This window comes from Cetorhinus maximus, chromosome 21, assembly GCF_964194155.1.
Source record: "Cetorhinus maximus chromosome 21, sCetMax3.hap1.1, whole genome shotgun sequence".
NCBI lineage: Eukaryota > Metazoa > Chordata > Chondrichthyes > Lamniformes > Cetorhinidae > Cetorhinus > Cetorhinus maximus.
The window spans coordinates 86,865,087-86,893,082 of NC_135899.1; the positions used below are offsets into that span (position 1 = coordinate 86,865,087).

Genomic DNA, 27,996 nt, shown 5'->3' on the forward strand with positions numbered 1-27,996 from the left:
TCTCCCCTCATTCTTCTACGCTCCAAGGAATAAAGTCCTAACCTGTTTAATCTTTCCCTGTAACTCAACTCCTTAAGACCCGGCAACATCCTAGTAAATCTTCTCTGCACTCTCTCAATCTTACTGATATCCTTGCAGAACTTTATCTTAAGCTCTCAAAATTAATCTACCCGTGATACTAAGGATTTCGACTCTCCCTTAAATTACCCTCTCAACTTTTTAGTAATGCCTCGAATAATGATTAATTCTGGTTTCTCTACTTAACAGGTGAACGGTCCAATGTCCCTCCAGAGTTGTCTCTTGCGCCTGATATATTTAAAGGATAGCTTGATATTATCCTTACTGTTTTCCACTATATTCCATTCATGTTCTGTCTTTGCACTCTTACCGTATAGACCTTCCCCGAAAACAATGCCATCTCATACCCTTTCTTTCTTTAATCACCGATAACCCTGCCAGTTTGACTTTATCCATAAAGTCAAGGATAAAGGTTACATGTTTACCGCAAATGAGAAAATATTCTTCACTGTAGTGAATATTATACTTTTGGAGGTTTTTAACAACCTGGGAATGTATGACTTGTGTGTCTGGAAAATCCTAGATTCAATTCCTCCTCTACGCGGAGTTAGCTGATCTCAGTCAATTGGAGTCCTATGATTCACTACCAGACTTTCAGTGCGAAGAGGAAGGGGAAAAAAAACCAGCCAGAATGGCTACTCCTGTTATTCAGTGATTTCTATAGGAGAGTACACATATCTGGATGTCCAATAAGTTAAGATAATGTAGCTAAACCCCTCACATTCTTGAAGCTGGTGTGTGGAGCCATCACTCTGCTGTCTCTGCAACTGTTTTGACCCCAATCCAAATTTCTTGGCAATAACTTCTAGGGCCTCAGCAATTTCTTTCCTCAGCTTCCTAAGATGTATCCTGTTAGGCTCAGGCAATTTGCCTTCCTTTAGGTGAAATCACCATCTGCAAATTCCCTTCCAAGCCAAACACCATCCTGACTTGGAAGTATATTGCTGTTCCTTCACTGTCACTGGGTCAAAATCCTGGAACACCCTTTCTAACAGCACTGAAGGTGCATCTATACCACATGGACTGCAGTGGTTCGAAAAAGTGACTCAACACCACCTTCTCAAGGACAAGTAGGAATGGGCAATAAATGCTGGCCTTGCCACCAAAACCCACGTCACAAGAATAAAAAAATTAGCTTACCTGAAATTTTCATTTTATCATCATATTGCTCATCTCAATCTCAACCATTTCAGAATTCACCTCAACTAATATTTTTAGCAAAAGCCAATGCAACGTAGCAATGGGCCTTTGTCTGGCAAATGTCCTTTAATATAGATAAATGTAGTGTTATGTTGGGCTATTACTAAGTGTTGCAAACATTTGGCTGTTGAGCAGAAAAATGACCTAGGTGTAATCACACAAGAAGCTCTCAAGGAAACAGCAGGCATCTCAACACCAAAATGGGGTAACTGGTAAAGGTAGTGCCATGAGACCATAACAAAAGCAAGTAATCATAATTCATTACCAGGATAATCAAATGCAAAATCAAAATACCGTATTGTTGTTGCATAAGATTTTGGTTATGTCTCATCCAGAACAATTAGTCCAGTTCTGGTCCCATTAGAAATGGGAGCAGAAATTGGCCATATGGACCATGAACCCTACTCCTACATTCAATATCACGGCTGAACTTTTACATCAACTTCACTTTCCTGTCCTATCACTATACCCCTTGATTCCCTTAGTCTCCTCATAGGATGGATGACAATAGAGGTCCTGGAAATTGTTCAGAGGAGTAGCCACTAAATTGACACCTTAGTTACCACAATAGGCTCAGAGCTGGCGAGAAATCTTCCAGGTTTCTACCCCAGCCCCTACGCCATTCCAATTGGTCCCGAGAGATTGTGTTTGTGGCTAGTGTGGGGTTGGGGAGGGAGAAAGTCATGATGTTTAAGTTGCATCACAATAGTAAAGGACAAATTCAATGAACTAGCTGGTCCTTTCCTGTCCACGTTTGTATGTTCGCATTTCACCAAATCTTGCACTGCAGCTGTGGGCAAAGTAAAGCTGCAGCACTGAATTTTACTGGCTGCTCTGTCTTCATAAACTGCTTTCTCTAACCCAAATCAGATGGGGTGTTGCATTGTCACATCACTACTCTCTTAACTGCTGAAACTAGCATAAGCTGAATGGAGGAACAACTTTAGTCTGCTGAACGAGGGAAAGAAATCTTGACATCATAATCTATACCCTTATGGTGCTTTTGCTACAGTCGCCTCACAAGCATGAGGGAGAAGAGATTACAGGTATGAGAGGACCAAGTCGAAAGAGATAATTAGACTGGGAGGAAGTTCATGTGGAGTATAAACACCAGCATAGGGCATTTGGATTGAATGGTCAGTTTGAGTAGTTGACTCTATGTAACCTCATACTGCTTGTGCCTCTTTAATGAGCGATCAACAACTTGGCATCTGACAACTTGACATTTTACCTTGAACACCTACATCTTTTTGCTACTAACATGGTTGGTGGTTCCTAGCCTGAGTATATTACAATGCATTTGTCCACATCAACTGACATCTGCCATGCATGGGCTAATCCAACTAATTTGTCTAAATATTGATCTGTTCTGAATTACTTATACCCCAGTACATATACTTGCGACATCAACAAATTTAAAGGCACCTTAATTTATGCTCCCTTTGTGTCAATAATGAAAATGATGAACATTAATGGACCGAATACAGAGCTCTGCAGAACTCTGCCCATAATCAGGCACCATTAATTTTTGACACTCTAGTTAGAGATATGCTGTACTGTCCAACACTCAGTGCAAATAAAGCTCAGAATGTACTTAGATACATTAAAAACAGAAATGATAAAAGAAAATCACCTTTATTTTATTTTACAAAATAAATTTGTTTTTACAGGCTCATGAGTATGATAAAATCAGAATTTCAATAAAAGTACAACTGGAAAAATTAAAACGTCAACATTTGCAAGCAGAACTTAGTGACCTTAAATAAGCATCTGACGACTTTACTTCTAACGAATAATTTCCCTATATGTTGTACCCCTCATTAATTTACAGATCTGAAGTCCCACTGCCTGCTTTTCTAACTCAGTAGTACTTTTAAGTGAGAGTGCAACTAGGGCATCAAAACTACCCTGGAAAAAAGGACACCTGGAAATAATAGTGAGGGATACAGCAGTAGAATTAGTGGCATTTTTAAAAAATAAATCTTACGTTCTCTCACTGTTATTTTTAAACTTTAGCTAGGGTACATTGTACCGTCTTTCCCAGCAAAGGTGTGGTCTGCTGTATGCATTTCTGAAAGTCAGAAGCAAACCCAGACCCTGTAGCTTATCCAAGTTTGTAATCTCAAAAGCTTGGGTTGGAGATGGATGACGAGGAGAAACTATACCAATATCCTACACTCACTATGATCATGACTTCCATTTTGTCCTCTATTTTGATAATCCCAACTACAACAAAACACAAAAATTGTTAAGGGTCAGTAATGACCTTTTTAGCTGGCCTAGGGTTAGATTTTGACAAAAAAAAGGATTACAGGTACTCAGCAATATCAAAATGTCTTGACTTATATGTACATATACATACACACACGCACATACACACAAAATGTAGTAAATGAACCAGTACTGTATCAGACTGTAAAAACGGAGGTCATAAAATTGACAAACTTGCTTCAAAAATGTCACACTTTTCATGAAGGTATTACTTCAGATCCTTGTGCAAGGAACCTCTGTTTGTGTCAGTGGATATTTGAACTCCTTATCCCTAAAACTCAAAATTGCATAAAAGTAACAACAGATGCAAAGAAATGAGTCATAAGGCACTTACCGTTATTGAGGTTCGCACAATGTTTTTGAACCAGTTGGGTTGGGGGGGGGGGGGGATGTCTAAGGTGTCATCAGAACCCCTTGGTTGTGAGACTACCATGTAGCTTGCTCCTCTGGCTACCCTACTCCTGTATACAAGCATATTTTAATCCTGAACCGCGAGTGAGTTATTTGGACAGCCCTAACTCTAAAATTTTGGGAATAAATTCCATTTTTGTTCTTAAAAATTAAGGAAGAACATTTCTTCTGAAATCACTGTTTTGCTTCAAACCTTTGCATAAAATAACAAGAGGATGCAGCATTTATTAAATCTATTTTGTCACAGTAAGAACCATATTAAACAAGAATTATGCCGGAGCCAGAATATCTTGAGAACCAAGGGATTAAAAAAAAAAAATCCCATGATGTTTCTGATCTGGATATGGCTTTGCAGTAGCAATATTAATCTGCTAGGCTACGGCCGAAGCAGGGATGTCAGATGCAACACTGTCCAACGGCTGCCAATGGCAATTCATCAGGGCATCATAGAACTCTTCACTCTGTTCCATGAACTGTGCGTTTGCTTCTTCAATATCCAAGTGCGGAACTGGATCTGGAAAATAACAAAGTGTGACAATGCCACTTCAATACATGCAGCACACAATGGAGAATATGCTTTACTCTACAAGTCAGGGAAACCTCATAACTCAAATAGCAAGAACTTAAATACCGTGAAAACCTCTGAGGCCAGTGTGGTCAAAACATTACTTCAATAAATCACAACTCACATTTTTCTCGTCACTCTCTTCCCCTTCTGCTGACATTTGCAAATACATCCTCTACTTTCTGAATTTCATTCCCAATGTTGTCATTTAAGAATCTGTCTCTTCTTGTTATTTATTTCTCACTACCTCTCAGTTTAATTTCTTTTCATTTGCATTGTGCTTCTTGCTTTTGCTAACCTTTCAACCATATCTCTTTTAGTTAGGAATATAGAAACAGGAGTAGACCTTATGGTCCATTCACCCTAAGCTGCACTGTGTTAGCCACAGCATTGCCATCTTTTTAATCCTAATTTCCTGCGGTTCTCTTTGCTTTTCTTGCTATATCTCAAGTCTTCTACGTGATACTCTTTTGTTTCTTCCGAAGTGGGATGAGATCTCCACAAGCTGATGTGGAAGAGTTGTGGTAGTGCTGGTGAGTTGGGGGGTGGACGGATTGTGTGCAGGCAGTGAGAGGAGAGGTGAGGGGGAAGGGGAAGGTGTCTGTGGAGGGGGGAAAGCAGCATCTGATGGATACAACAAAACAAAAACTGGAGGATTTGACTCCAAAGTTTCCTCCCTCCAGAATTATTCCCGGCACAGAAGATTAGGCTCCCCCAAAAACTTTTGAGCCCAAACTGTCAATGAAAATTCTTATTTCCAATCCTCAGGTAACCTTGTAAACCTCTTGCAGAGCCTTCTAACTATATTTATAAACTAGGCATCATCCCCTTTTACTTCACAAAATACAATCAACGATTTAATTACAAATGGTGGTGGTAATTATCTTCCTGGCAATGTTGCTAGCACTGAGAAGGTCACTGAAAAAGAAAGAAACCTACTTCAGATTAAATACAGCAAAACAAGTTGCAAAGTGGTCATACAGTCTAATTAAGAACAAGATCATTTTTGCACCTCATTATTTTGCTGCTGCAAGAAATAATGAAACAGCTGCAAACCTAACAGGACACAGCAGTACCTCAATACTCCGTTTAGGTACAGTACTGTCAAGTGTTTTTAAGTTACTGTACCAAGATCTGTGCATTATTGTGCCCCTACTCATAATTAGATCAAGTGACTTCCGACAAAGTGACATTTTCTAACGCTTCCGCTTCCAAACTGCACCAGAGCAGCTTGTCCTCCGATGGCTTCCATTGCTCACCAAAGTAGGTATTCGGAGGCCAACACCATTTATATATTTTGGGATGCTTGCAACAGTGCAGCATGCCTGGCTGCCTCTGGTACTACTTGCACTACTAAAACCATAGCAACATTGGACGCTAATGACAAAAATAATGCAAAGTGGTGCCACATTGTCATTGGTGGACAATATGAATTTGCTGGCCCTTATTTGTCAAATCTATTCAACGCCCACCACAAATTCTGGTGGAAGATGCCTCGCAGGATGCCTCCTCCCATTTATCCCAACCCCCTCCCAATGTTCCACATCACCTGAAATGTAAGCCATGGCTCAGTGGGGAGCACTCTTGCCTCTAAATCAGAAGGTTCAAGTCCCACTCCAGGGGCGTGAGTACAAAATCTAGACGGCCGCCCCACTGCAGTACTGAGGGAATGTGGCGTTGTCAAAGGCACCACTGTTAAAAAGAAAGGAAAAACTTGTAGGGCTGTGGAGAAAGAGTGGAACTAATTGGAGAGCTGTTTCAAAGAGCTGGCACTAGCATCATGGACCGAATGGCCTCCTTTGGTGCTTTTTATGTTTCTATGAAATTAGGTGATGAAACAGGAGAACTGCTCAACGGAATGAAGTAGAACTTGTTGCTTATCAATTATAATTTTGCATAAAAATCGTGCAGGCAGTGGAGATATTGGTTTCTGAGTGGATTGGAGCAATGCCAAGTCACTTGTCTCCAAGTGCCCCTCCCCTCACACACCATCTGCACTATGCATCCTAGCTTTAACCTGTCCTCAGCTCGAGCATCACTCACAGCCAGGCCATAGCCCTCTGCTTCATGCTCCAGTGTTGTGGGAATACGTGAAATTTGGCTAAATAAATAAACAAAGTCAACATATTTTGTTTCATCTGTGTTTTGGTTTGAGGCGCACAAGGAAACCCTGGAGAGTTTTGTAAGACACAGAGAGAGAGGCCTTGTGAAGGGGGTAGGCAAGGAGATGGGAAAATGACCCTCTTCAGCACAGGCCTAAACCTTGTTAAGAAAGAGGTGAGTGGTGGGTATCTCCTGGGACAGCTGGCCTGTGTTACAGTGTATTCTTTGAGTCACAGGGAACCATGCACAGAAAATCCAGTAGCATTCTTTTGGAATCAGAGACACCAACACCATTGCATTATAGCGTCTTGCTGCTCTGGCACCACCTTGTGTCAGAAGTTCAGAATTGCAGTTTCCTTTGGCAATATTTACGCATAGTAGAGAAACTGGAATGATACTGAAGTATTTTTAAAAAATCAATAAAAATGCATAAGTAAATGAAAAATTATGGAAAGTGGAAATAAAACACGGAGGAAAAAATTCAAAGATACAAACTAAAAGTTCAAGATGCTGGGGAGGGAAGAAATTTAGTTTGGTCGAGCGATTCTGTGATTCAGTCAAATTTTAAAAAATTGCTGTAAATTTCTGCACCAGTAACCTTTTGCTGTGACAGCCAGTGGACTGCTGTGGACACTGAAACTGGACTTGTAATCTAGAAAAGAACATTTGGGCACTTGCAGTGAGTATCAATACTATACTGTTCTCCATTAGCATCTGCAACAAAGGCGTTGCTTTGTAAAAGTGAAGAGGGTCAGACTATGGGATTGATTGTTCAACAAAGACTCAATGAGAGCCAATCAATCAATCACTGGATGAATCCCATTCATTGTGAACAGGAGAATGCATGTTTTCTAACCAACTCACAAAAACAATGAAATAATCTGTTCACATTTACTCAAACCCAGGCACTGTCAATACAAGAAAATGGGCCCATCGTGGTAGTGTGGGGGTTTAACCACTTGTCTTACATCTAAATGGTTACAACTTCAAAGTCATGGGGATCCTGGACATCCAGCCACTCATGACTCTCCCACAAGGCATTTAGTGGGGGGCACTGGAAGTAAAGTTTCTCATTGGAGACATAAACTTACATTGTCTCGCCAAGGCAAATGCGCCCCTTGTCAGCAGAACATGGAACAGCACTGGTGATTGTAGTCGTGGAGAAGTCCTTGGCTCTGTCCACCCCATCCTCCTGGCTGAAGGAATATACCCGGAAAGGAGAGGCCTTGAGCAGGAAGAGGCATATTCCCATGATGCACTGAGCCAAATAAGCATAATCAGTGCATTAATGAGGCAGTTCCAGTAAAGATCCCTTACAACGCACAGGAGCTCTATTTGGCCAGCACAACAGATGCTATGCCCATTGTCTTATAATTACTTTTCAATTTCTTTTTATCCTTACAGAAAATAGCTTTATGTAACTGCCAAGAATTTCAGCTTTGCAGAGGAACATTTTTCCATGGCTTTTATTTAAAATTTCCAAATGATAATGTGTTTTTACCCAAATAGTTTTGCAGGTTATACTTAACACTGTCAAACACAGCGGCACTGAGCCATACAGGTCCAAGATTCAATCTCAGTCTGTGTTGAGTTAGCTAATCTGAGCCAGGGTTACAGTCAGGGTGCTAAAAGCAGCCTCCCTAGTTAGAGAGGGGAAAAATCAGCCAAGGTTTTCCACTCCTAATCATTACCCAGTGCCTCTTGCTGAAAGGTGTGTGCATGGACAACAGGATTGTGTTTAGCTGTGACACCCCATGACTCAACAGCCTGTCCAGGATCTCACATTACGAATACCTACTTGGGAGAGGTACCATTGGGTGGCTGGTGCCCAAGGAACTGCAGCGTAGTCAGTGACTTCAGGAGAAATGGGATAAAAAGGGGGAAAACAACAATTGCCAAAGGCACTTTTGTATATGAACATTAATTCCAATTTCACAATGGAAGTTCCACCCTTCTTGAAATACACTGGAACATTCTCAATTGGTGCAGTGTAGGTCCTGTAATAAACTGGTCCGTTACAGGTGCGTACAAATGTTCATGACGCACCAGTAGTGACATGAAACCGATTTGAACAGAAATAGATCTTTCAAACCCAATGCAAAATAATGGCTAATGGCTCTGTAACATCAATTTTCTCTCAGTGGGTGCTTAGACACATTTCAGAATCAAACAGTGGCTCAGTTTCTCATGCAATGGTGAGATCAGTGACGTACACTATAAATCTCACTTTTGAGTGCTTCGATCTTGCAGTTAGTAACTTTCTACATATTTTTCTACATTTTTAACCATAATGCGCAGCAGCAGATCCAATAGGATGCCTGGCTGTATACTTGGAACAAAGTTTCCTGCAATTCGGTGATCTTATTGTGACGTTGGAATTGACTAGGAAGACGTTAAAACTTTTAAAAATCTTCAAACATACCCGTTTTAACCCCTTGTCAAAGAGTTTATCCCTGAGTGCAGAGCAGTTCCACCAGAACTGAAAGTTACGTTCACTGATTGCCATGAGCTCCTTCTCCGATGTCGGCAGTGGATTGACTCTATGGGGACAATCTTTGGCTCGGCGAGCGGGGGCAGGGCCCGCTTGCCGAGGTGTAAAATGACACAGGGTGACGTCGGGCGCGCGTCCCAACGTCACCGCGTGTCATTTAGATTTTCAGTTCGCCGGACGTGCAGCTGACGCGGCTGCGCGCCCGCCGAACTGTCAAAGGCCTATTAAGGCCATTTAAGTAATAATTAAAATAATTAACGGAGCTGCCCGTCCAACCTCAAGGTTGGCGGGGGGCAGGCGAAGAGCCCAGGCAGCCTTCGCATTTTTCATGGAACCTCATCCACGGGCGGGATGAGGTTCCATGAATGATTTTACATTTTCTCAAAAATTTTTATTGAAACTAATGCACTTGTCCCAGCTCATGTGACAGTTTCACATGAGGGGACATGTCATTAAAAATTTTTCAACACTTCAGTGAACTGTCAAAACTTAAAACTAATCTCCTCTGTGCATCAGGGAGATTTCTGCATTCTTTCGTGTGCATGAGCACAGCGCTTCCGGGTGCGCATCACGCTGGGCAGGAAAATTCTACCCTATGTCTGCTGATGGGGCAGCATCCCAGGTGGGAATCAATGAGTATCAATTTTAGCTCTGTTACCGCCATTAGCACTGATCTCCACCGTGGTGAAGAATCATCTTTGGAAGGATCTCAGAGACAGTATGTTAGAAAATTGAAGTAAATAGTCCACTCAGTTCTCAATTTTAATCTGTCGCAATAAGCTCTCCACACATCAGGAAACTTATATGTCTCGCTTGCCTAAATTCTAGTTATATTGTTGTCATAATCTTTTTCATCTTGATGCTTATTCAATTGGAGTCGCTATTTTCAGATTTTTAACAAGTAAATCTCTCATTTGATCCGCAATCAATTCTAAGAAAACAAAGGTATTTAGCATAATTAATATCAAATGGACCCTTTGAGATAAGCAGACTCTTTTTGTAAGTTACTGGGAGCTAGGTAAATGAGCTCAAGCCAACTGGGAAGCAAGAGGAACCCTATCTAGGAGCAAAAAAATCACCTCGCTGCCAGGTTACCAAAGCCATTATTTTTCAGCTAATGAGAAATGGCTTTAATCCAGGAAAATTGTGATTGCCATTGATTTTAATGGGGGTGGAGTAGAATAGTTAGCTGTTTTTAACAAGGTTAACAGTGAAGTGACAAAGTCCCAGGAAAATGTAATGCAACAAAAGCCACTTACTCCACAATTTTCTCCATATTTTGCACTTTTCATGTATTACTGCATCATAAAAGTGAAAAGCCCAGGAAAATCTAGGCCAGTGTATTTAGGGATTTTATTTTTTTTTAATTAAAAGAGGGAGTAATACCCATCAACACCCTGTCAGAGGTCATGCTTTTATAGCCAAGTGTTATAGTGAAGGTCTACAGCAATCAATAGCTTAGCTTGGGAATGTGTTTGGGAAATTCTACTTGCCTGGGTGAAATGATTTAAGAGTATCCAATCGACCTCTATTCACACAGAAGTTATACACTCCAAAAAGACTACTGAAGGCGAGTCAATTACAAAATTTAAGAGGGCATTAAATGAACATAGAAATAGGAAAATATTAAAGGATATTGGTAAAGGGTGAAAGAATAAGATTAGAGTAGGCAGCTCTGATGTGGAACTGGTGCTGGCAGATATAATGGGCAAAACGGCCTTTTTCAGTGCTGAAACATTTTGGGAAGACTTTTTTTAAACATAGATTGAGAGCACACATCGAAGAAAGAGTGAGGATGGAAGAAAAAGAAAATAATGGGAATCATAGATAAAAACAAAGGTACCAAGGGTGAGGGGCTTCGCTATAGACTGCTGTTTACCAAGTGCTTTATTTTAATATACCTTCTGAACTACTCCACAAGCTAGATTAACATTAAATTTTACTACAAGGAAACATGCAGATCAAACAAAGTGCAGTTTCACAGAAACCATCTGTGTAGGGTGTGACTATAACTGTGTCTGAACACTGAAGAGAAATTTTGAATTTTTGTACTTACCTTCCAAAGCATCATCTCCTACTTCTTCATAATTCTGCAAACAAAACAAGTCATCATATATGAGTGTTTTCGTTTTAAAATCTGCAGATGACAATATACTGTAGCTTTCTTTTTCCCCTCTGCCACCTCTCCACAAAATATACATTTGGAATGATACTACCAATGGTCATCTAGAATGCGGAGGCCCATGTGAAACCATTACTATTAACTTAAAAGCATCATAACAGAACAGTTTCATCAATAGGCAGGAGAGGTTCTGCATGCTACAACTGTGCAGCACCAAGTTTTTTAGTAAGGCCAAATACAAGACGCTAGATGACCAAAACCTACAAAGGCTACAAAACCTCTAGATAGGATCAAGGAACAATGAAAACAACAACAAAAAGGGAACTAAGTGCATCATTATGAGCTGGAAAAGTGGCTGAATGGGGCATATAGCTTTAACCCAATTCATCTTTAATCACCAAAGTATTCAACCAACTTTACATTGGCCACATGCTTAACAAGTGCAGTGAAGGCATTTTGTTGGAACTTAGGTCTTCTAAACCAAAACATACAAAGGAAATGTACAATCGGGACTATTCTGTAGAACAGCAAGCCTACAAAGATGAAAGAGGTTTCAAAGTTCTCTCCAAATTTAATACAGACAACATCAAATAAAGATATGATGAAAGAAAAATTGCCGCTTTATTTGTTGTCATAATTGCTGCATTGACACAATATTTGTTGGCAAACTGTTCAAATATGGAACTCAGAAGCAGAGCTTACACAACTCACTTATACTTCCTGCACTCATTACTCACTAAGCTTCGCAACTGTGGAATAACTTCTATATTTATCAACCTGTCATCAAATAGCTTCAACTTGCACTTTGTGGTTTCATCATTTCAAATTGCCTCGATAATCGATTCTTTCCCTTCCACCCCCTGAACTAACATACAGTCTAGGTGTAGATGGTGGGGAGAACTAGCATGAGGTAGGCAGCAAGGGCAAGATCAATCTTCAGCAACAAAGACTTATCAACTTGATTAAAATTAAGTAGGGGGCTTACCTAGATGATACAAAATATCCTTTATAGGACACATTTGACCATGAGACACTGTTGATTGGTTTTCATGAAACTTGTCAAACATAGCGTAACATATATACAAATTATGGTGGGATGGAACTGGTGACTTATGTCTTCAGATTTTCAATAACTTTACCTGCATGGTACTTTGAGTATAGCCATATTGTTGGTAGCTGTAGCTATAGCTACCAGTGTACTGATCATATCCCCACTGGGTATAGTAGTTCTGGTATGGCTGGTAATACTGGTTGTAGTTGTAGGTATATGTCTGGCTATAGTCTGGTGGCTTCACTACACGATTTCTGAAAGTTGAAAGTAATTTGATTTGTTAGAACAGGACAGAAAATACACCATTGTGTACAGTAAATAGCTGAGATCTCTTTCATATAAAGTTACTGAAGACTGCATGTTCTAGTTACCAAAAAGCAAGCAAACGCATTTTAACAGTCATAACTAGGACTGCCTGCAAAACAGGTCTTTTCAGCTCAGTCTTGACTATAATTTTACCCATTTGTAACTTGGATGAAAGTTTAAAGCCCTTGTCATATTGTTGTGATTTATTGTAAAGTAGGTTGATAGCGGGGTTTGCATAATGTGTATGTGTATGTGGGGGGGGGGGGGGATTGAGTTGGAGAGACAGCTGGTCTGGAGGCCGGAAGCTAGGTTTGAAATGCTAAATACATAAACATGGCTGAAGTTTTAGAAAGCGAGGAGAGGAGAATTTGCATTTTTAAATAAATCAGGGTAGTTTGAATTTCAAAGAGATGGTAGGATGTTACACCTAGCCAGAGAAATTAGGCCAAGCAGCATGTTTATTTTTCTCAAAGGTTACTGATAATATCAGCGCCAAAGTTCCAAAGACCTATGGGAACAATAGAATTTGCATTAAAAGGGAGAAACATGAATAAAGGGAAATGAGGCTGTGTGTTAGGGAAGGCATTGTAAAATCTACCACAAGTGTGAAAAGCCTCCAGTAGTTGTGCATTAAGCTGCTGTCTACAGAAACCGAAGCTGGGAAAAGCCACTTTGAATTCTACTGTCCAAGGTATTGTGGTGACTTGTCTGGATCTGTTTAAATCTACTTTACTTTACCGTTGCCCTAACAGGGTTGTAACTGGAAGCCAGATTAATTAGGGGTTTTAGGAGTTATTATAATAGTAATTTGTAGACCTATGTGCTTGAAATCGTTTCTTTTGTTAATAAATGTTTAATTTAATTTTCTAAAAAAAATCTCTGAAGTCTAGGTGGACTTACTACTACTGAATTCAGGGCACGCATCTCGAAATACAATATGCAAAATCATTGCGACCACGTAATCAAGTTTCCCTCGTGGATTTGATCCGCCTGGCACACATCATCTGCTGTATCATAACAGCCCTACATGCCTAATTTTAAATATTAAATACAATACACAGTGAAGCCCACTTAAGTACTCATCTATTAAATGCACACTTTTTCAGAACCTCAATTCTTTTGCCATTAAGCCAATGTTAATTGTTAAATGTACAATGGTGTTGAAACACGTTTGCTTAAGTGCAGAGTTTTTCACAGCTTCTAATGGGGCACTCACAAAAATGCAGATATGCTGCTTAAAGGTCCCAATAAGTCCAAGTGCCACATTGGTATCAATCAACCACAAAGCTCCTGACCAACTGCATAAGTGGATATCGACACTGCTACATTGTCAAACTGTTCAAAAGGTAGACCATGTAAATTCAACAGTGTACAGATAAACAAAAATCACTACATCTTTAAACTCTAATAATCTAATTGTTCAAGCTATTAACTTTTATATCTTCCTCTTGTCTAAGAATTAATCCTCCTCAAGACTGGTGATCAGACCCAGCTAACACCCCCCAACTTTTCATCTGTCAATGATTCTCCTGTTTCAATAGAGCTCTTCTATCACAGGGAGAAACCACCTTTAAGGGGTCAGTCTTGGTGAAGTATTCTAGCCCGAGTCAGAAAGTTGTAGGTTCAAGCTCCCCCCCACCCCCGAGAGATCTGTGCTCAATACCGAAGGTGACATTTTAGTTCAGTGTTGAGGGCATGCTACACTGCCTGAGGTGCCCTCTTTCAGATGAGATGCTAAACTTGAGGCCCTGACTGCTTTCTCAGGTGATCGCCTGGCAAAATTCAAAGTTCCTCAGGGACTTATTTTCCACGGTCCTGGCCAATATTTATCCCTCAACCAACATTAAAAAAGGGATTTGGTCATTTATCACAGCATTTTTTGTGAGACCTTGCCAGGCGCAAAAAGGCAATGCAATTCTCTACATTACAACGGTGACTATAGTACAAAAGCATTACATTGGCTGTAAAGCATTCTGGAACATCCCAAGGTCATGAAAGCTGCTATATAAATGTAAGCATTTTTCTTTCACAGTGGTAAACTAAGGGTTGTCCCAAACAAAGTTAACAACTGCATATTACCCAATTAATAAAAAAAAATCAGAACAAGGATTTTGTCTGGCTATCAATGGCCCCACCCCTCTTCAAAGTCTCGTTAAGCACTTGACTACTACTACTCTCACAGGGAATCAATCTGCCTGCTCTACTCCTCTTGCAGTACAGCGCTTTGCTTGTTTTCTTTTTTTAAATAAGAAAAGGAAGTTTGCCTGCCATTTTTTCGTCTGAACCCACTTGTAGCATTATTTTCCAGTTCCGTTGACACACACCAATGACAAAAGAAATTCCTCACTTGACGTCACTCACACATCTACCGACTGGCATTCAGCGATTTCAATGACAGTTCAGCTAAATATACTGGCTGGTTAAGTGTAGAATTTTAGGTGGCAGAAAACAATTTGCCTGAAAGTAGGCTTCACTGCAAGTATGAGTAAAGGCATTTCTCAGAGTTAGGAGATTGGTACAGGATTTCAAAGATGTCAAAATCATTTTTTAAACCATTTATTCATTGAACTAAATATAAACACAGGGCCTCCTAAAGCTTTTCCGTAATTAGACTGTATGCCAACATCATTGAGGTGTTTCATGTGCTATTGCTACTACTTTATTCCTTCAGTTACAGGTCTGTGAAAAAAATTGAGACGTTTCAGTAAAACTCGTTAGGCTTTACTACGCGGTGAAAACTAGAATAGTCAGCATGCAGGAACCTTGGGGCGATGCTGATGGTGGGGAAGGGAGAGAAACAGAATTAGTGAGCATGATTGTAATGAGTTACTAAAACATAGGAACTAAGAAAATATGCTAAACTTCACTGTATTTCCTCAACATGTACTTTCTTGTTTCTGGTATTACAAAGATACAAGTGAATTTTGCAGATGTAGTACATATAAAGTCCAAGGGATAATGGTTCAGAAGGAAAGAATAGCGTAGAAAGTGCAACACCCAACTTTTGTGCCTTTCTCCAATGTTGCTTACGTTTTTGGTATTGCTACACTCAGCCTTAAAGCTTTGCCTCCGACGCCAATTGCACCTTGACACTCAGCAAGTGCTCGTTTCTGTTCAGCTTCATCTGAGAATTTCACAAAGCCATAACCTCTGCAAAAGAAAGAAATTTTAATACATTTTAAGTCACTGTTTTATCCCTAAACTGGTTACTTTCAGGTGAGTAGCTTGGGAGGGCTGTGGGGGCGGGTTGAGAAAAAGGGTGAATACATAGAGTTTGGAGTCAATGATTACATCAGAGAGCTGATAGTGAGTTGCAAGGCTTTGATTAGTTCATTAACTAAAAAAAAGCAGCTTATTTTGATCAATCACATTAAATATTCTTTGCTCCAGCCTTTATCCTCTCTTGTGTCTAAACGCTATAGAAATATACAAAATTTAGACTTATTTTAATTCAAAGGTATTGCATGTACTATACTAAAGCACCAAGGGTAGCACAAGTTAATCAATGAGATACTGGAACTAACGTATAAGCAAGCGCAGAATGTAGATGCTGCATAATAGGTAAACATGTGACTCTTAATGCTCTTGCTGCAACTAGGGATGGGGGCAATAAATGCCACCTTGCCAGGTTCACCCACATAACAGGTAAAGATTGATGTAATATGATATTTAAAAAAGGGTTTACCCCAATCTTGCACACAGTTAATTAAACAACTGTTGCTGATCACAGGTTTTTAATGTATTTTCTTCTCTCCTGCAGTGTCCCTCTAACACACCATTGCTGGTTACAAAGATGATTACAGATTGCTTCTAAGCTTTATTACACTATAGTCCACAGCTAGAAAGGATGAAAGAATGACGTAGGATGCCTTTCCCTTTAACCATGGACCCTTGTGGAGACACGCTGGTATCTGCTTAGTGTCTATCCACTGTACTGTGGTTAACAGGGGGTGCTTGATATGCTGAATTGTAAGAGTCAACTTTCATCCTTCCACTCCTTGGCACAGTGTGCATGGTACCGATGCATTGTGCTGCTCCATCCATACCAGTCATTCAAAATGTTTGATTTTAAGACATTGCAAGTGTGGATATTGATTACGGTGACAGGTTTTAGACTATAGCAGTTACTGTAGCAATAAATTAAATGTTCTTTGTGCTAATGTAAATATGTAATTGTCACCTACTTGGAATTTCCCAGAGTGTCCAATACCACTTTTCCTCCTCTACACGTGGGGTACTTTTCAACAAAAAACTCGTAAAGCATTCCATCATCCACTTCTGGTGTTAAGTCTCCAACAAACAATGAATATTCAGGGCTAGGGAAAATATGTGACAGAGCATTAATACCCAAGCATTAAATGTTATTAAAAAAAATAAGTGAAAAGGTTGAACAAAAGCATTTATTAAAATGATCTGAAATGTTTGAGAGATAAATTCTGATTTATTTTCAGCAGAGTTGTATTCTGTAAAAACATGCATGTGTACTGCCAATAAAACCAAACCATCTTCCAAACTCAGACAGCCCACTTCTACCTCCTCCCCAAAATCCACAAATAGGACTGTCCCGGTAGACCGATCGTGTCAGCCTGTTCCTGCCCCACGGAACTAATTTCTTCCTACCTTGATTCCATTTTCTCTCCTCTTGTCCAGTCTCTTCCCACCTACGTCCGCGATTCCTCTGACACCCTACAGCATATCAACAATTTCCAGTTCCCTGGCCCCAAATGCCTCCTCTTCACCATGAACGTCCAATCACCCTACACCTCCATCCCTCACCAGGATGGTCTGAAGGCTCTCCACTTCCTCCTTGAACAGAGGTCTGAACAATCCCCATCCACCACCACTCTCCTCCGTCTGGCTGAACTTGTTCTCTCACTGAACAATTTCTCCTTAAACTTGTCTCATCTCCTCCAAACAAAATGTGTGGCTATGGGTACCCGCATGGGCCCCAGTTATGCCTGTCTCTTTATGGGGTATGTGGAACATTCCTTGTTCCAGTCCTACTCCGGCCCCCTCCCACAACTCTTTCTTCGGTACATTGATGCCCGCTTCATGCTCTCGACTTGACCTGGAAAAATTAATCAATTTTGCTTCCAATTTCCACCCCTCCATCACTTTCACATGGTACATCTCCGACACTTCCTTTCCCTTCCTTGACCTCTCTGTATCAATTTCTGGTGTAAGGCTGTCCACCAATATTCATTATAAGCCCACCGACTCCCACAGCTACTTTGACTACAACTCCTCACACTCTGCTTCCTGTAAGGACTCCATCCCATTCTCGCAATTCCTTCGCATCCGTTCCGATGATACCAGTTTCCAAAACAGCGCTTCTGACATGTCTTCCTTCTTCATTAATCGAGGTTTCCCACCCACGATGGTTGACAGGGCCCTCAAAAGTGTCCGACCCATCTCCCGCACCTCTGCCCTCACACCTTCCTCTCCCTCCCAGAACAATGATAGGGTCCCCCTTGTCCTCACTTTTCACCCCACCAGCCTCCGCATTCAAAGGGTCATCCTCCGCCATTTCTGCCAATTCCAGCATGATGCCACCACCAAACACATCTTCCCTTCACCCCCAGTCGGAATTCTGTAGGGACCATTCTCTCCGGGACACCCTGGTCCACTCCTCCATCACCCCCAACACCTCAACTCCCTCCCACGGCACCTTCCCATGCAATCGCAGAAGGTGCAACATCTGCCCATTTACTTCCCCCCTCCTCACCGTCCAAGGACCCAAACACTCCTTTCAAGTGAAGCAGCGCTTCACTTGCAGTTCCCTCAATTTGGTCTATTGCATTCGCTGCTCCCAATGCGGTCTCCTCTACATTGGAGAGACCAAACGCAGACTGGGTGGCCGCTTTGCAGAACACCTTCGGTCTGTCCGCAAACATGACCCAGACCTTCCTGTCGCTTGCCGTTTCAACATATCATCCTGCTCTCACGACCACATGTCCGTCCTTGGTCTGCTGCAATGTTCGGTGAAGCCCAACACAAACTGGAGGAATGGCACCTCATCTTCCGATTAGGCACTTTACAGCCTTCCAGACTTAACATCGAGTTCAACAACTTCAGAACATGAACTCTCTCCTGCAGGTACAGCAGGTAACAAGGAAGGCAAATGGAATTTTGGCATTTATTGCTAAAGGAATAGAGTATAAAAATAGGCAAGTGTTGCAGCAACTGTACAAGGCATTGGTGAGACCGCACCTGGAGTACTGTGCACAGTTATGGTCCCCTTACTTGAGGAAGGATGTAGTTGCACTGGAGGCGGTTCAGAGGAGGTTCACTAGATTGATTCCAGAGATGCAGGGCTTGTCTTATCAGGGGAGATTGAGCAGTTTAGGCCTATACTCGCTAGAGTTTAGAAGGATGAGAGGAGATCTAATTGAGGTATATAAGATGCTAAAGGGGTTAGACAAGGTAGACGTGGAGCGGATGTTTCCTCTTGTGGGGCATTCTAGAATGAGAGGCCATAGTTTTAGGCTATGGGGTGGTAGATTTAAATCAGTGATGAGGAGGAATTACTTTTCTCAAAGGGTTGTGAATCTGTGGAATTCACTACCTCAGAGTGCAGTGGATGCCGGGACGCTAAATAAATTTGAGGAGATAGACAGGTTTTTAATTATTAACGGGTTGAAAGATTATGGGGAGAAGGCGGGAAATTGGAGTTGAGGCTGAAACGAGATCAGCCATGATCGTATTGAATGGCGGGACAGGCTCGAGGGGCTGAATTGCCTACTCCTAGTTCTTATGTTCCATCCTCACCCCTTTTTTTAAATCTCCTTTTTCAATATCCATTTTTATTTAGTTATTTTCCACTTATTTTTATTATTATTATTTTTAAATTCATTTTCATTTTTATTCATTGTTTTATCCCACCTTTTAGCCTATTTTCGATCTTTATTCCCACCACTGTCCCCTCCCCCCACTCCACCCCCATAAGGGCCATCTGCCACTTGCTCATGTCGTTCTTTCCAGAGTGCTTACTCTTGTCCGGCTATTATCACATTCTGCTTTCTACCCTTAATGTCACCATTAGCACCTCCTTTAGCCAGTACCACCACCATCAACACCCCTTTGACCTTTTGTTTATGACATCTTTGTCAATCTCTTCTTTGCCTCCACCTATCGCTGGCCTTCTGTCCAGCTTCACCTGCTATCCACCCCACCTTAAACAGTATAAATTTCACCACATTTTTACTTCTCTTAGCTCTGAAGAAGAGTCATACGGACTCGAAACGTTAACCCTGTCTTTCTCTCCACAGATGCTGCCAGGCCTGTTGAGTTTTTCCAGCATTTTTTTGTTTTTGTGTAAGCCAAACCATCATGTTCCCAAAGCCAACTAATTTAAAGACCTGTTAGCTTTGCAGCATGGTTTTAGGGAATGTTTAATCTTTATACACTGGGCTTAGCTCTTCATCAGTTTATGGCTCTTGGTCAGCAGGAATTAAGTTTGGTAGAACACAGACTAAGTTACTGAAATTTGTCATTGCTGGATAAAAACAACATGGCTATTACACTACATCACTGGCATGAATACCACTTCAACGTTTCTGGTTATACCACAACTACTTACGTTTATATAGCGTCTTCGCTGGAGGAAAGCATCCCAAGGTGCTTCACAGGACCACAATGAGACAAATAGTGACCATAAAGAGGGATGATTAAAAGCTTGGTGAAAGAGATAAGTTTTAAGGAGAGTCTTAAGGAGGAGAGGGAGATGAAGATGTTTAAGGCAGGAACTCAGAGCTTAGGGTTTAGATGGCAGAAGGCACTGTCACAAATGGTGGGGCAAAGAGGGTAGGGGATGGATAAAAAGTCAAGAGTTTATGGAGAGTGAAAGATGGCCCACAAGCCAGGAAAATGTTGGAAACACATGTACGGATGAGGGTTTCAGCAGCAGATGGGATGACGTTGAGGTAGGGGCAGAGATGAGCGATGACATAAAGGTGGAAGTAGGCAGCCTTGGTAATAAGAGGTTCAGAAGCTCAGCTGAGAGTCAAATAGGGCATCAACGTTGCAAACAGTCTGGCTCAGAGTGAGGCAGCAGCCAAGGAGGATGACATACTTAATGGTGAGGGAATGGAGCTTGTGACTGGAGGAAATTATGTTTCATCCAGGACTGAATGTTGAACAGGCAGTCTGACAACACTCAGGCAGTGGAGTTGGTGGTGAGGTAGAGCTAGGTGTCATCAGCGCACATGTAGAATTTGATGTCATATTTTTGAATGTAATCACCAAAGGGCAGCATGTTGATGAGAAATAAAACGCAGCCAAAGACAGATCCTTTGAGGGAATTCCAGAGATAATGGTGTGGAGGGTATGAAGAGAAAACATTTCTGGAAATTCTCTGGCTGCAAATATATAGATAGGAGTGGACTCAGGCGAGGACAGTCCTACTCGGCTGGGCAACGGAGGTGCTGCAGGAAGATGGTGTGCTCAACTGTGTCAAAGGCTGCAGAATTTGAGAAGGATGAGGAGAAATAGTACATCTTGGCCACAGTCATCAAGTATGTAATTTTGATTCAGGCATTTCAGAGCAGTAGCAGGAAACCTGGTTGGAGGGATGCAGACAAGGAGTTCCAAGAAAGGTGGCCACAGGTTTGGGAGGGAACAACACGTTCAAGGATTTTGGAAGGAAGGGGAGATAGGGCGGAAGTTTGCAAGAACAGTGGGTGGGTTTTTTGAGGACAGAGTGATGGCATCAGATTTGAAGGAGTACAGTACCTAAGGAAAGGAAACAGTTTACAATGTCAGCGAGTATGGTCGCCAGGAAGAGAACTTGAGTGATCAGCAATTTCATGGGAATTTAATTCAGTTGAGCGAGCAGGAGATGGATCGCATGGGTAAAATGATATCAAAAAAGAGTACAGTGGGAAACGGTATAGGTCCAAGGCAGGGGCAGGGGCAGAAGCTTGCAGAAACTTGGTTTTGTGGTCAAAGGGAGACAAGCGAAGCAGCTGAAACAAGGACATTAAAGGCAGAAGTGAGGGAGTGCTTGAACAAAACAACAGCTGCGAAAGTATTGTAGTAAATTACCTGTTATCTGGTTGCTTTCCGTAAGTGGCATAATTAAGTTTAAATCTTCTGGGCTGCTGGCAGAAATGAAACAAATTGCTATTGTTCTATAGTTTAACATATTTCAATGAACAAGTGACTGTATATCCAAACATTAGGAGTGGTACAGCCTCAGGAAATTAAATTGATTATAGAGTAAAATCAAAACATTAAAGGTTCTTATCTTTACCTTTAAATACCTCCACAGTGTTGACTAACCCTACCTCAGTAGCCCTTTGTCTGCGCTTACACCATGCTCTTGAAACTGGTCCACCACTCATCATCCCGAGTCCGGCAGATACTCTCAGTCTCTGCCCTCTGGAACTCCCTACTCAAATCTCTTGCACCCTCCTGCCTTCAAACACATGCTAAAGAATGTTACTTTCACCCCATTCTTTTAGCCCTTCCCATTATTTCTAAGCGGCTTATATTTTTGCTCTTTTGCACTGTATCTATTTTAGTCTCTGTTTTATAAGGAGCTCCGAGATGATTTTCTAACACAAGGGCTGCTATGCAAGCGCAAGCTTTTGCAGAACGACAGTTGTTTAAATTGATTAGAGAACTCTAGAATCCTCAGTTATGCTTTCCCATAAACAAACCTTGATTCTGGGGCCAAGATATTATGTGGTGCTGAAAAGTTGTCAAATCTCCTCAACCATCCTCAGTCTTACAATAAAATATACAGCAAAATATAAAATGCACTGTAATGATATTGTTAGCCAGTCACATCCAGACAATATCCAGGCCTGGGCTGACAAGTGGCAGGTAACATTCACGCCACAAGTGCCGGGCTACGACCATCTCCAACAAGAGAGAATCTAACCATCGCCCCTTGACGTTCAATAGCATTACCACTACTGAATCCCCCACTATCAACATCCTGGGGGCTTACCATTGACCAGAAACTGAACTGGACTAGCCATATAAATACTGTGGCTACAAGAGCAAGTCAGAGGCTAGGAATCCTGCAACGAGTAACTCACCTCTTAACTCCCCAAAGCCTGTCCACCATCTACAAGGCAGAAGTCAGGAGTGTGATGGAATACTCCCCACTTGCCTAGATGAGTGCAGCTCCCACAACACTCAAGAAGCTTGACACCGTCCAGGACAATGCAGCCCATTCGATAGGAACTCACCAACGCTCCTTCGACAGCACCTTCCAACCCCAATGAACACTACCATCTAGAAGTGCAAGATAGATGGGAACACCACCACCTGGAAATTCTCCTCCAAGTCATTCACCATCCTGGCTTGGGAATATATTGCCGTTCCTTCACTGTCGCTGGGTCAAAATCCTGGAACTCCTTTCCTAACAGCACTGTGGGTGTACCTACACTACACAAACTGCAGCGGTTCAAGACAGCAGCTCACCACCACCTTCTCAAGGGCAACTAGGATGGGCAATAAACGCTGGCCCAGCCAGCAAAGCCCACATCCCATGAATGAATAAAAAACAACTATTCGTGCAATAGGCAAACTTCAAAATGTCTTTTCACAAATATTTCTATCAGTTATCAAAACTTCAAATTAAACAGATCAAGGTCTTTAGATATTGAAATTGCAGAATAGGGTATCAGAAGGTCTGAACTGAAATTTATACTTGCTTTACAAACCAATATAACATGGCTACATCACAAACAGTCATATTACTAGATTCATTCGCCAATTCCTCCACAATAGATAGATATTTGTTTTTGTCCTGAAACACTTACAGGTGAAGCACCTGGAAGCTTTTTTCCATTGATCTTAAGAAGGCATCGCTCTGCAGCAGCCTGGTCTGCAAACTCAACGAAGCAGTAACCTGCTGGCGTCCTGAATTAGAAAAAAAATGAGAGAAATACCAAGAAATTGTAATATCAGTCTGAATAATGTATGCTACACACAATTCCAACAATTTTCTAGCTGATTATCATGAGGAGTACCATAGAACTAAGTAGTAAATAATGCAATAGTCATGAGGATCTAAAAGTTATATGCTTGCCAACTTAAAGGTTGCGATATTTTTTAGAATTGTTAATAAGAAAGAAATCGTATTTATGTATTGCCTTTCATAACTTCAGGATATGCCAAAGCATTTTACAGCCAATGAAGTACATCTGAAATGTAGTTACTGTTGTAATGTGAGAAACATGGCAATTTTCTCATACTGATGTCGCACAAACAGAAATTACATAAATGACCAAATATTCTCTTTTAGTGATGATGGTTGAGGGATAAATGTTGGCCAGGACACATGGAGAAATCCTTGCGTAATTCTATAGGACCTTTTATGTCCATCTGAGTGAACAGGCAGGGCTTCCTTGGTTTAACATCTCATCTAAAGGATGGCACATCTCAGAGCCCACAACATTCTGACTCAGAGGTGACAGTGGTATCAATGAGCCAAGGCTGTACAGGTTTGGGGAACAATAATGCAGGCAACAAAGTTCTAACAGTCAAAATATTAAAATCATGAAGGCAGAAAGAATAATTAACAATGTTATCAAAACTTGTGATTTCATTACTTATTTACTGATTGCAGCCTATTGTTTTAATGGAATGCAATAGGGAAAGAAAAAAAATCTTTCCCTCATACCCAGGAACTGATTAATTAATACAGTAGTGCTAATTATTTAAAGTTCACATGGTTAAGTATCAATCAATTTTAGCACTCTCACCTGAGTCAGAAGTTGTGGGTTCAAGCCCCATTTAGAGACTTGAGCACATAATTCAGTCCAAGACTTTAGCTGCACATCTGGAGGTACAGTGTTTCAGATGAGATGTTCAACCTAGGCCCCATCTGTCTTACCCCCTCGATCCACAAGATCCCAATACACTATTTTAAAGAGAAGCAGGGAAGTTCTCTGAGTGTCCTAACTAACAGTTAACCAACAAAAATGAATAATTCTGATGAATTTCATTGCTGTGTGAGGCACCATGCTGTGCACATTGGCTACCACATTTCCCCACCTTATGCATGTGACTACACTTCAAAGTGTGCACCATTGGCTGAGGTTCATACTATATAAATGTAAGTCCTTTCCTTCTCTAACTCGTTAAAAACTTTTTTAAAAACACAATTTAGTTATAAAAAAATATTTTACACCGTCAACTCCATTTAACGGAAAGGAAGCTATAAATCTCAAATTATTGTTATTTTCGAAGGAAGGGTATACCTTAACCTGAAGGGTCAGACGAACTTGAAACGTTAGCTCTGTTTCTCTCTCCACAGATGCTGCTAGACCTGCTGAGTCTTTCCAGCATTTTCTGATTTTGTTTCAGATTTCCAGCATCCGCAGTATTTTGCTTTTATTTTTGCTTATACCTTAACCTGCCTTTTTACTCTACAGGTGCACATCCAGGAATTCGATTTTATTACAGACTTCCAATAATGTGCAGACTTTTTTAGCTGTACCATTTTAAATCATTCCTTTTGTGAACTGCAAAAAACAGGTGCACCTTCACAGAACTTTTCCTTTGAGTAAAAAAAATTAAGGTCAGTCAACTAACTAAATCAATAAAATTCTGCTAAGTCCAGATGGTATTGATACATAATTACAAATAATCCATCATTTATAAATATGATAATTGTTCTTACCCTGTCACTCGATTACGAATAATCTTTACACTTATTACTGTTTCACCCATTGTGGCAAAAGCTCTGGAGATAAAATTTTCATCCATGTAGTTTTCCAACTGCAGAATAAAGTACAGAATGAGTCCAAAAGTTATTTCAGCGTGCATCAGGTTAGTGGGACAATACATTTAAATCAAAGTGAGAAGTTTCAATTTTAGATATTAGAAGAAATCCTTTGCTCAAAGGTCCATAACTGGCAAATTATTGTAAACAGTTAGATGTTCTTGGGATGCAGTTGGATGTTGGCTGGGAGGACCAGTGGGCTTGCAGGACAAGTTTGCCTTTTCTCATCCTGACCCATTGTTTTAATATCATTAGGCTGAAAGTTTACATTTATTGCTCCAGAACAAAACTACAATTGCAAAAGAAAGTGGCTAAACTACACCACGTTACAACAGTCATTCTCCCAATGACAACGCCCAGCCAAATTTCTCCACTAGCTGCTCCCTTGGGTCACATATTCAAGTAGAGGTGGACATTCTCGGGTCACAGTCAAATCTGTTCTTAGCTGGTCACCAGGGGGCACATGACAAGCCCCTAACTTCCCCTCATTCTTCTGAGGGCCACATGTCACCTATTCGCTGCATTCAAGATTAAGTGAAATGAGGGAAACTGAATCAGTGCCCATAATACATTGGTGCTTCATGCTGGCGCTCTGTGGCACAGTTCCTGCATATTCCAAAATAAGGTTGCTAACTTAAAAGCCTGTGCTCCTAACCATAATCTACACACCCAGGCAAACCATCAGATAAAACAGTTAGAACCCTGCAATATCTTATCAGGGGAGAGGGTGAAAAGACAGGTTACCTATCATCCCCTTAGCCAAGGATGGTGAGAAAAAAACCTTTAAACTACTTTTTAAGGTGTGGACATGGTAATGTGATGGTTATGTTACTGGACTAATAAACCAGAGAATGAGTTGAAATTCCACAATGGTAGTTTTGAGAATTTAAAATCAGTTTAAATTAAACTTTGTACCAGTAAAGTGACCATGAAGCTGTCGAATTGTCATTAAAATCCCAACAGGTTCACTAATGTCCTTACCTGACTCCAGTACCACAACAGAGTAGCTGACCCAACTGTCCACTGAAATGGTCCAGCAAGCCACTCAGTTGAGAACAATTAGGGATGGCAAAAAATGCTGCCCTTGCCAAAAATAAAAAAGAGGTACACTCGCTAGGTGAATCGGCGGTGACATTTCCTACATCCATCCTGCAACATAAAACCACACGAGTAGCCAAATGGTCCCTTGAGCCTGCTCCACCATTCAATAGGGTCATGGCTGATCTTTGACCTCAATTCCACTTTCCCACCCATTCCCCTATCCCTTGGTTCCCCTAGAGTCCAAAAATCTCTCTCAGCTTTAAATACACACAACAATATGCATAGCCTGTCAAGGTAGTGAATTCCAAAGATTCACAGCTCTCTGAAAGAGACTGGCAATTTTCTTTCAGTAGCAAACTGTTCTGGGCATCACCGTCAGCCAGTTGATGAACTTAAGATCTTTAATAGTAAACTTCAGGTCATTCACATACAAAATGCTGATGGAGGGGACCCATGCTTCAGAGTCAGACTGGCAATTACATTGTGACAGTTGACACAGCAAAAAATGACCGTAAACATATCAGAGGAAGCAAAGGGCAGGAAATGGGTGCCCACACAAGACTACATAAGTACAACATATATTATAGATTATTTACCTACAGGTTTTCTCACCACAGATCTGGAGGAATTTAAATTCAATTAACTAATACATCTGTAATAAAATGCTCATCTCATTAATAATAATCCTGAAACTACCAGATTTGCATTAAAAACCCATCTGGTTCACTAATGTCCTTTGTGGGAGGAAATCTGCTGTTGTTTACCCGATCTGGCCAACGCGTGACTCCAGACCCCACGGCAAACGCGGTTGACTCTTAACCGCCCTCTGGAACGGCCCTGGCAAAGCCGCTCAGTGGTAGGCGGACAACCGCCACCTCTACCTACCCGAGGGCAATCAGGGATGGGAGTAAACGTCGGCCTCGCCGGCGAGGCTCGAATTCCCAAGGATGAATGCAAAAAAAAATTTGCAAATAAATATTTAAAATTGTGCGTGGATGGGTTTCGAAGAGAATGACATTGTAATGCTCAAAAAGAGGGGGGCAGGTCAAGGCTTTTTTTTTTGGTCTTGCGCTCATCAGGACAAATGCAAGAATGCCAAATTTTAAATGATCACAACAATTTATACTTCAGGACAATTATATTGTCCTGATAATTATATTTTATATGTGTGTGTGTGTATATATATCTATAAATAAATAAAATTCACAGTTGCTTTTTTTGGACCTGTCACAGTTATTGACTATTAATTCTATAAATATCTGCTTGGTCAGTGGGCCTATATTGCAGGATTCAGCTGCCTTCCCCCCTCCCCCGGACTCTCCTACCCTGGTTCCCCGGGCGAGCGGGCGGGCCCCCTGACTGAGGTCGGGCAGCTGCCAATAACCCTGGCAACGCGGCGGCACCTTTGCTGCCCCGCCCGCCCGCGCCTGTCCTCCCTCCCTCCCTCACACTTACATCGCCCATCCACAGGCTCCGCGACATCTTCCTCCCTCTCGTCTTATTCTCCGAGTGGAGCCGCCGACCGGCAAGCGCGAGGTTCTCGAAGGGAGGAGGAGGAGGAGGAGGAGGGAGAGCAACTCAGGAAAGGACAGCGAGCGGGCGGGCGGGACTTGCACTG

At 41.3% G+C, this 27,996-nt stretch overlaps 1 protein-coding gene across 4 annotated transcripts; it reads right to left on the reverse strand.

The window, feature by feature from the left end:
• Positions 1-2,897: 2,897 nt before the first annotated feature.
• Positions 2,898-27,910, reverse strand: LOC144696104 (tRNA selenocysteine 1-associated protein 1-like). 4 transcript variants are annotated; one of them, XM_078567385.1, is made up of 10 exons: positions 27,834-27,910; positions 25,236-25,333; positions 23,371-23,470; positions 21,641-21,693; positions 16,783-16,914; positions 15,629-15,748; positions 12,381-12,546; positions 11,176-11,209; positions 7,720-7,886; positions 2,898-4,474 (listed from the first exon to the last, which is right to left on the reverse strand). In XM_078567385.1, the coding sequence occupies exons 1-9, from the start codon at positions 27,858-27,860 to the stop codon at positions 7,750-7,752; spliced, it is 867 nt and encodes a 288-aa protein (XP_078423511.1). In that variant the 5' UTR covers positions 27,861-27,910; the 3' UTR covers positions 2,898-4,474; positions 7,720-7,749. The 4 variants fall into 4 exon arrangements, with proteins under 4 accessions (XP_078423511.1, XP_078423510.1, XP_078423509.1 ...); XM_078567384.1 differs by having other exon boundaries at positions 21,641-21,696; XM_078567383.1 differs by lacking the exon at positions 7,720-7,886 and having other exon boundaries at positions 4,161-4,474.
• Positions 27,911-27,996: the final 86 nt, after the last annotated feature.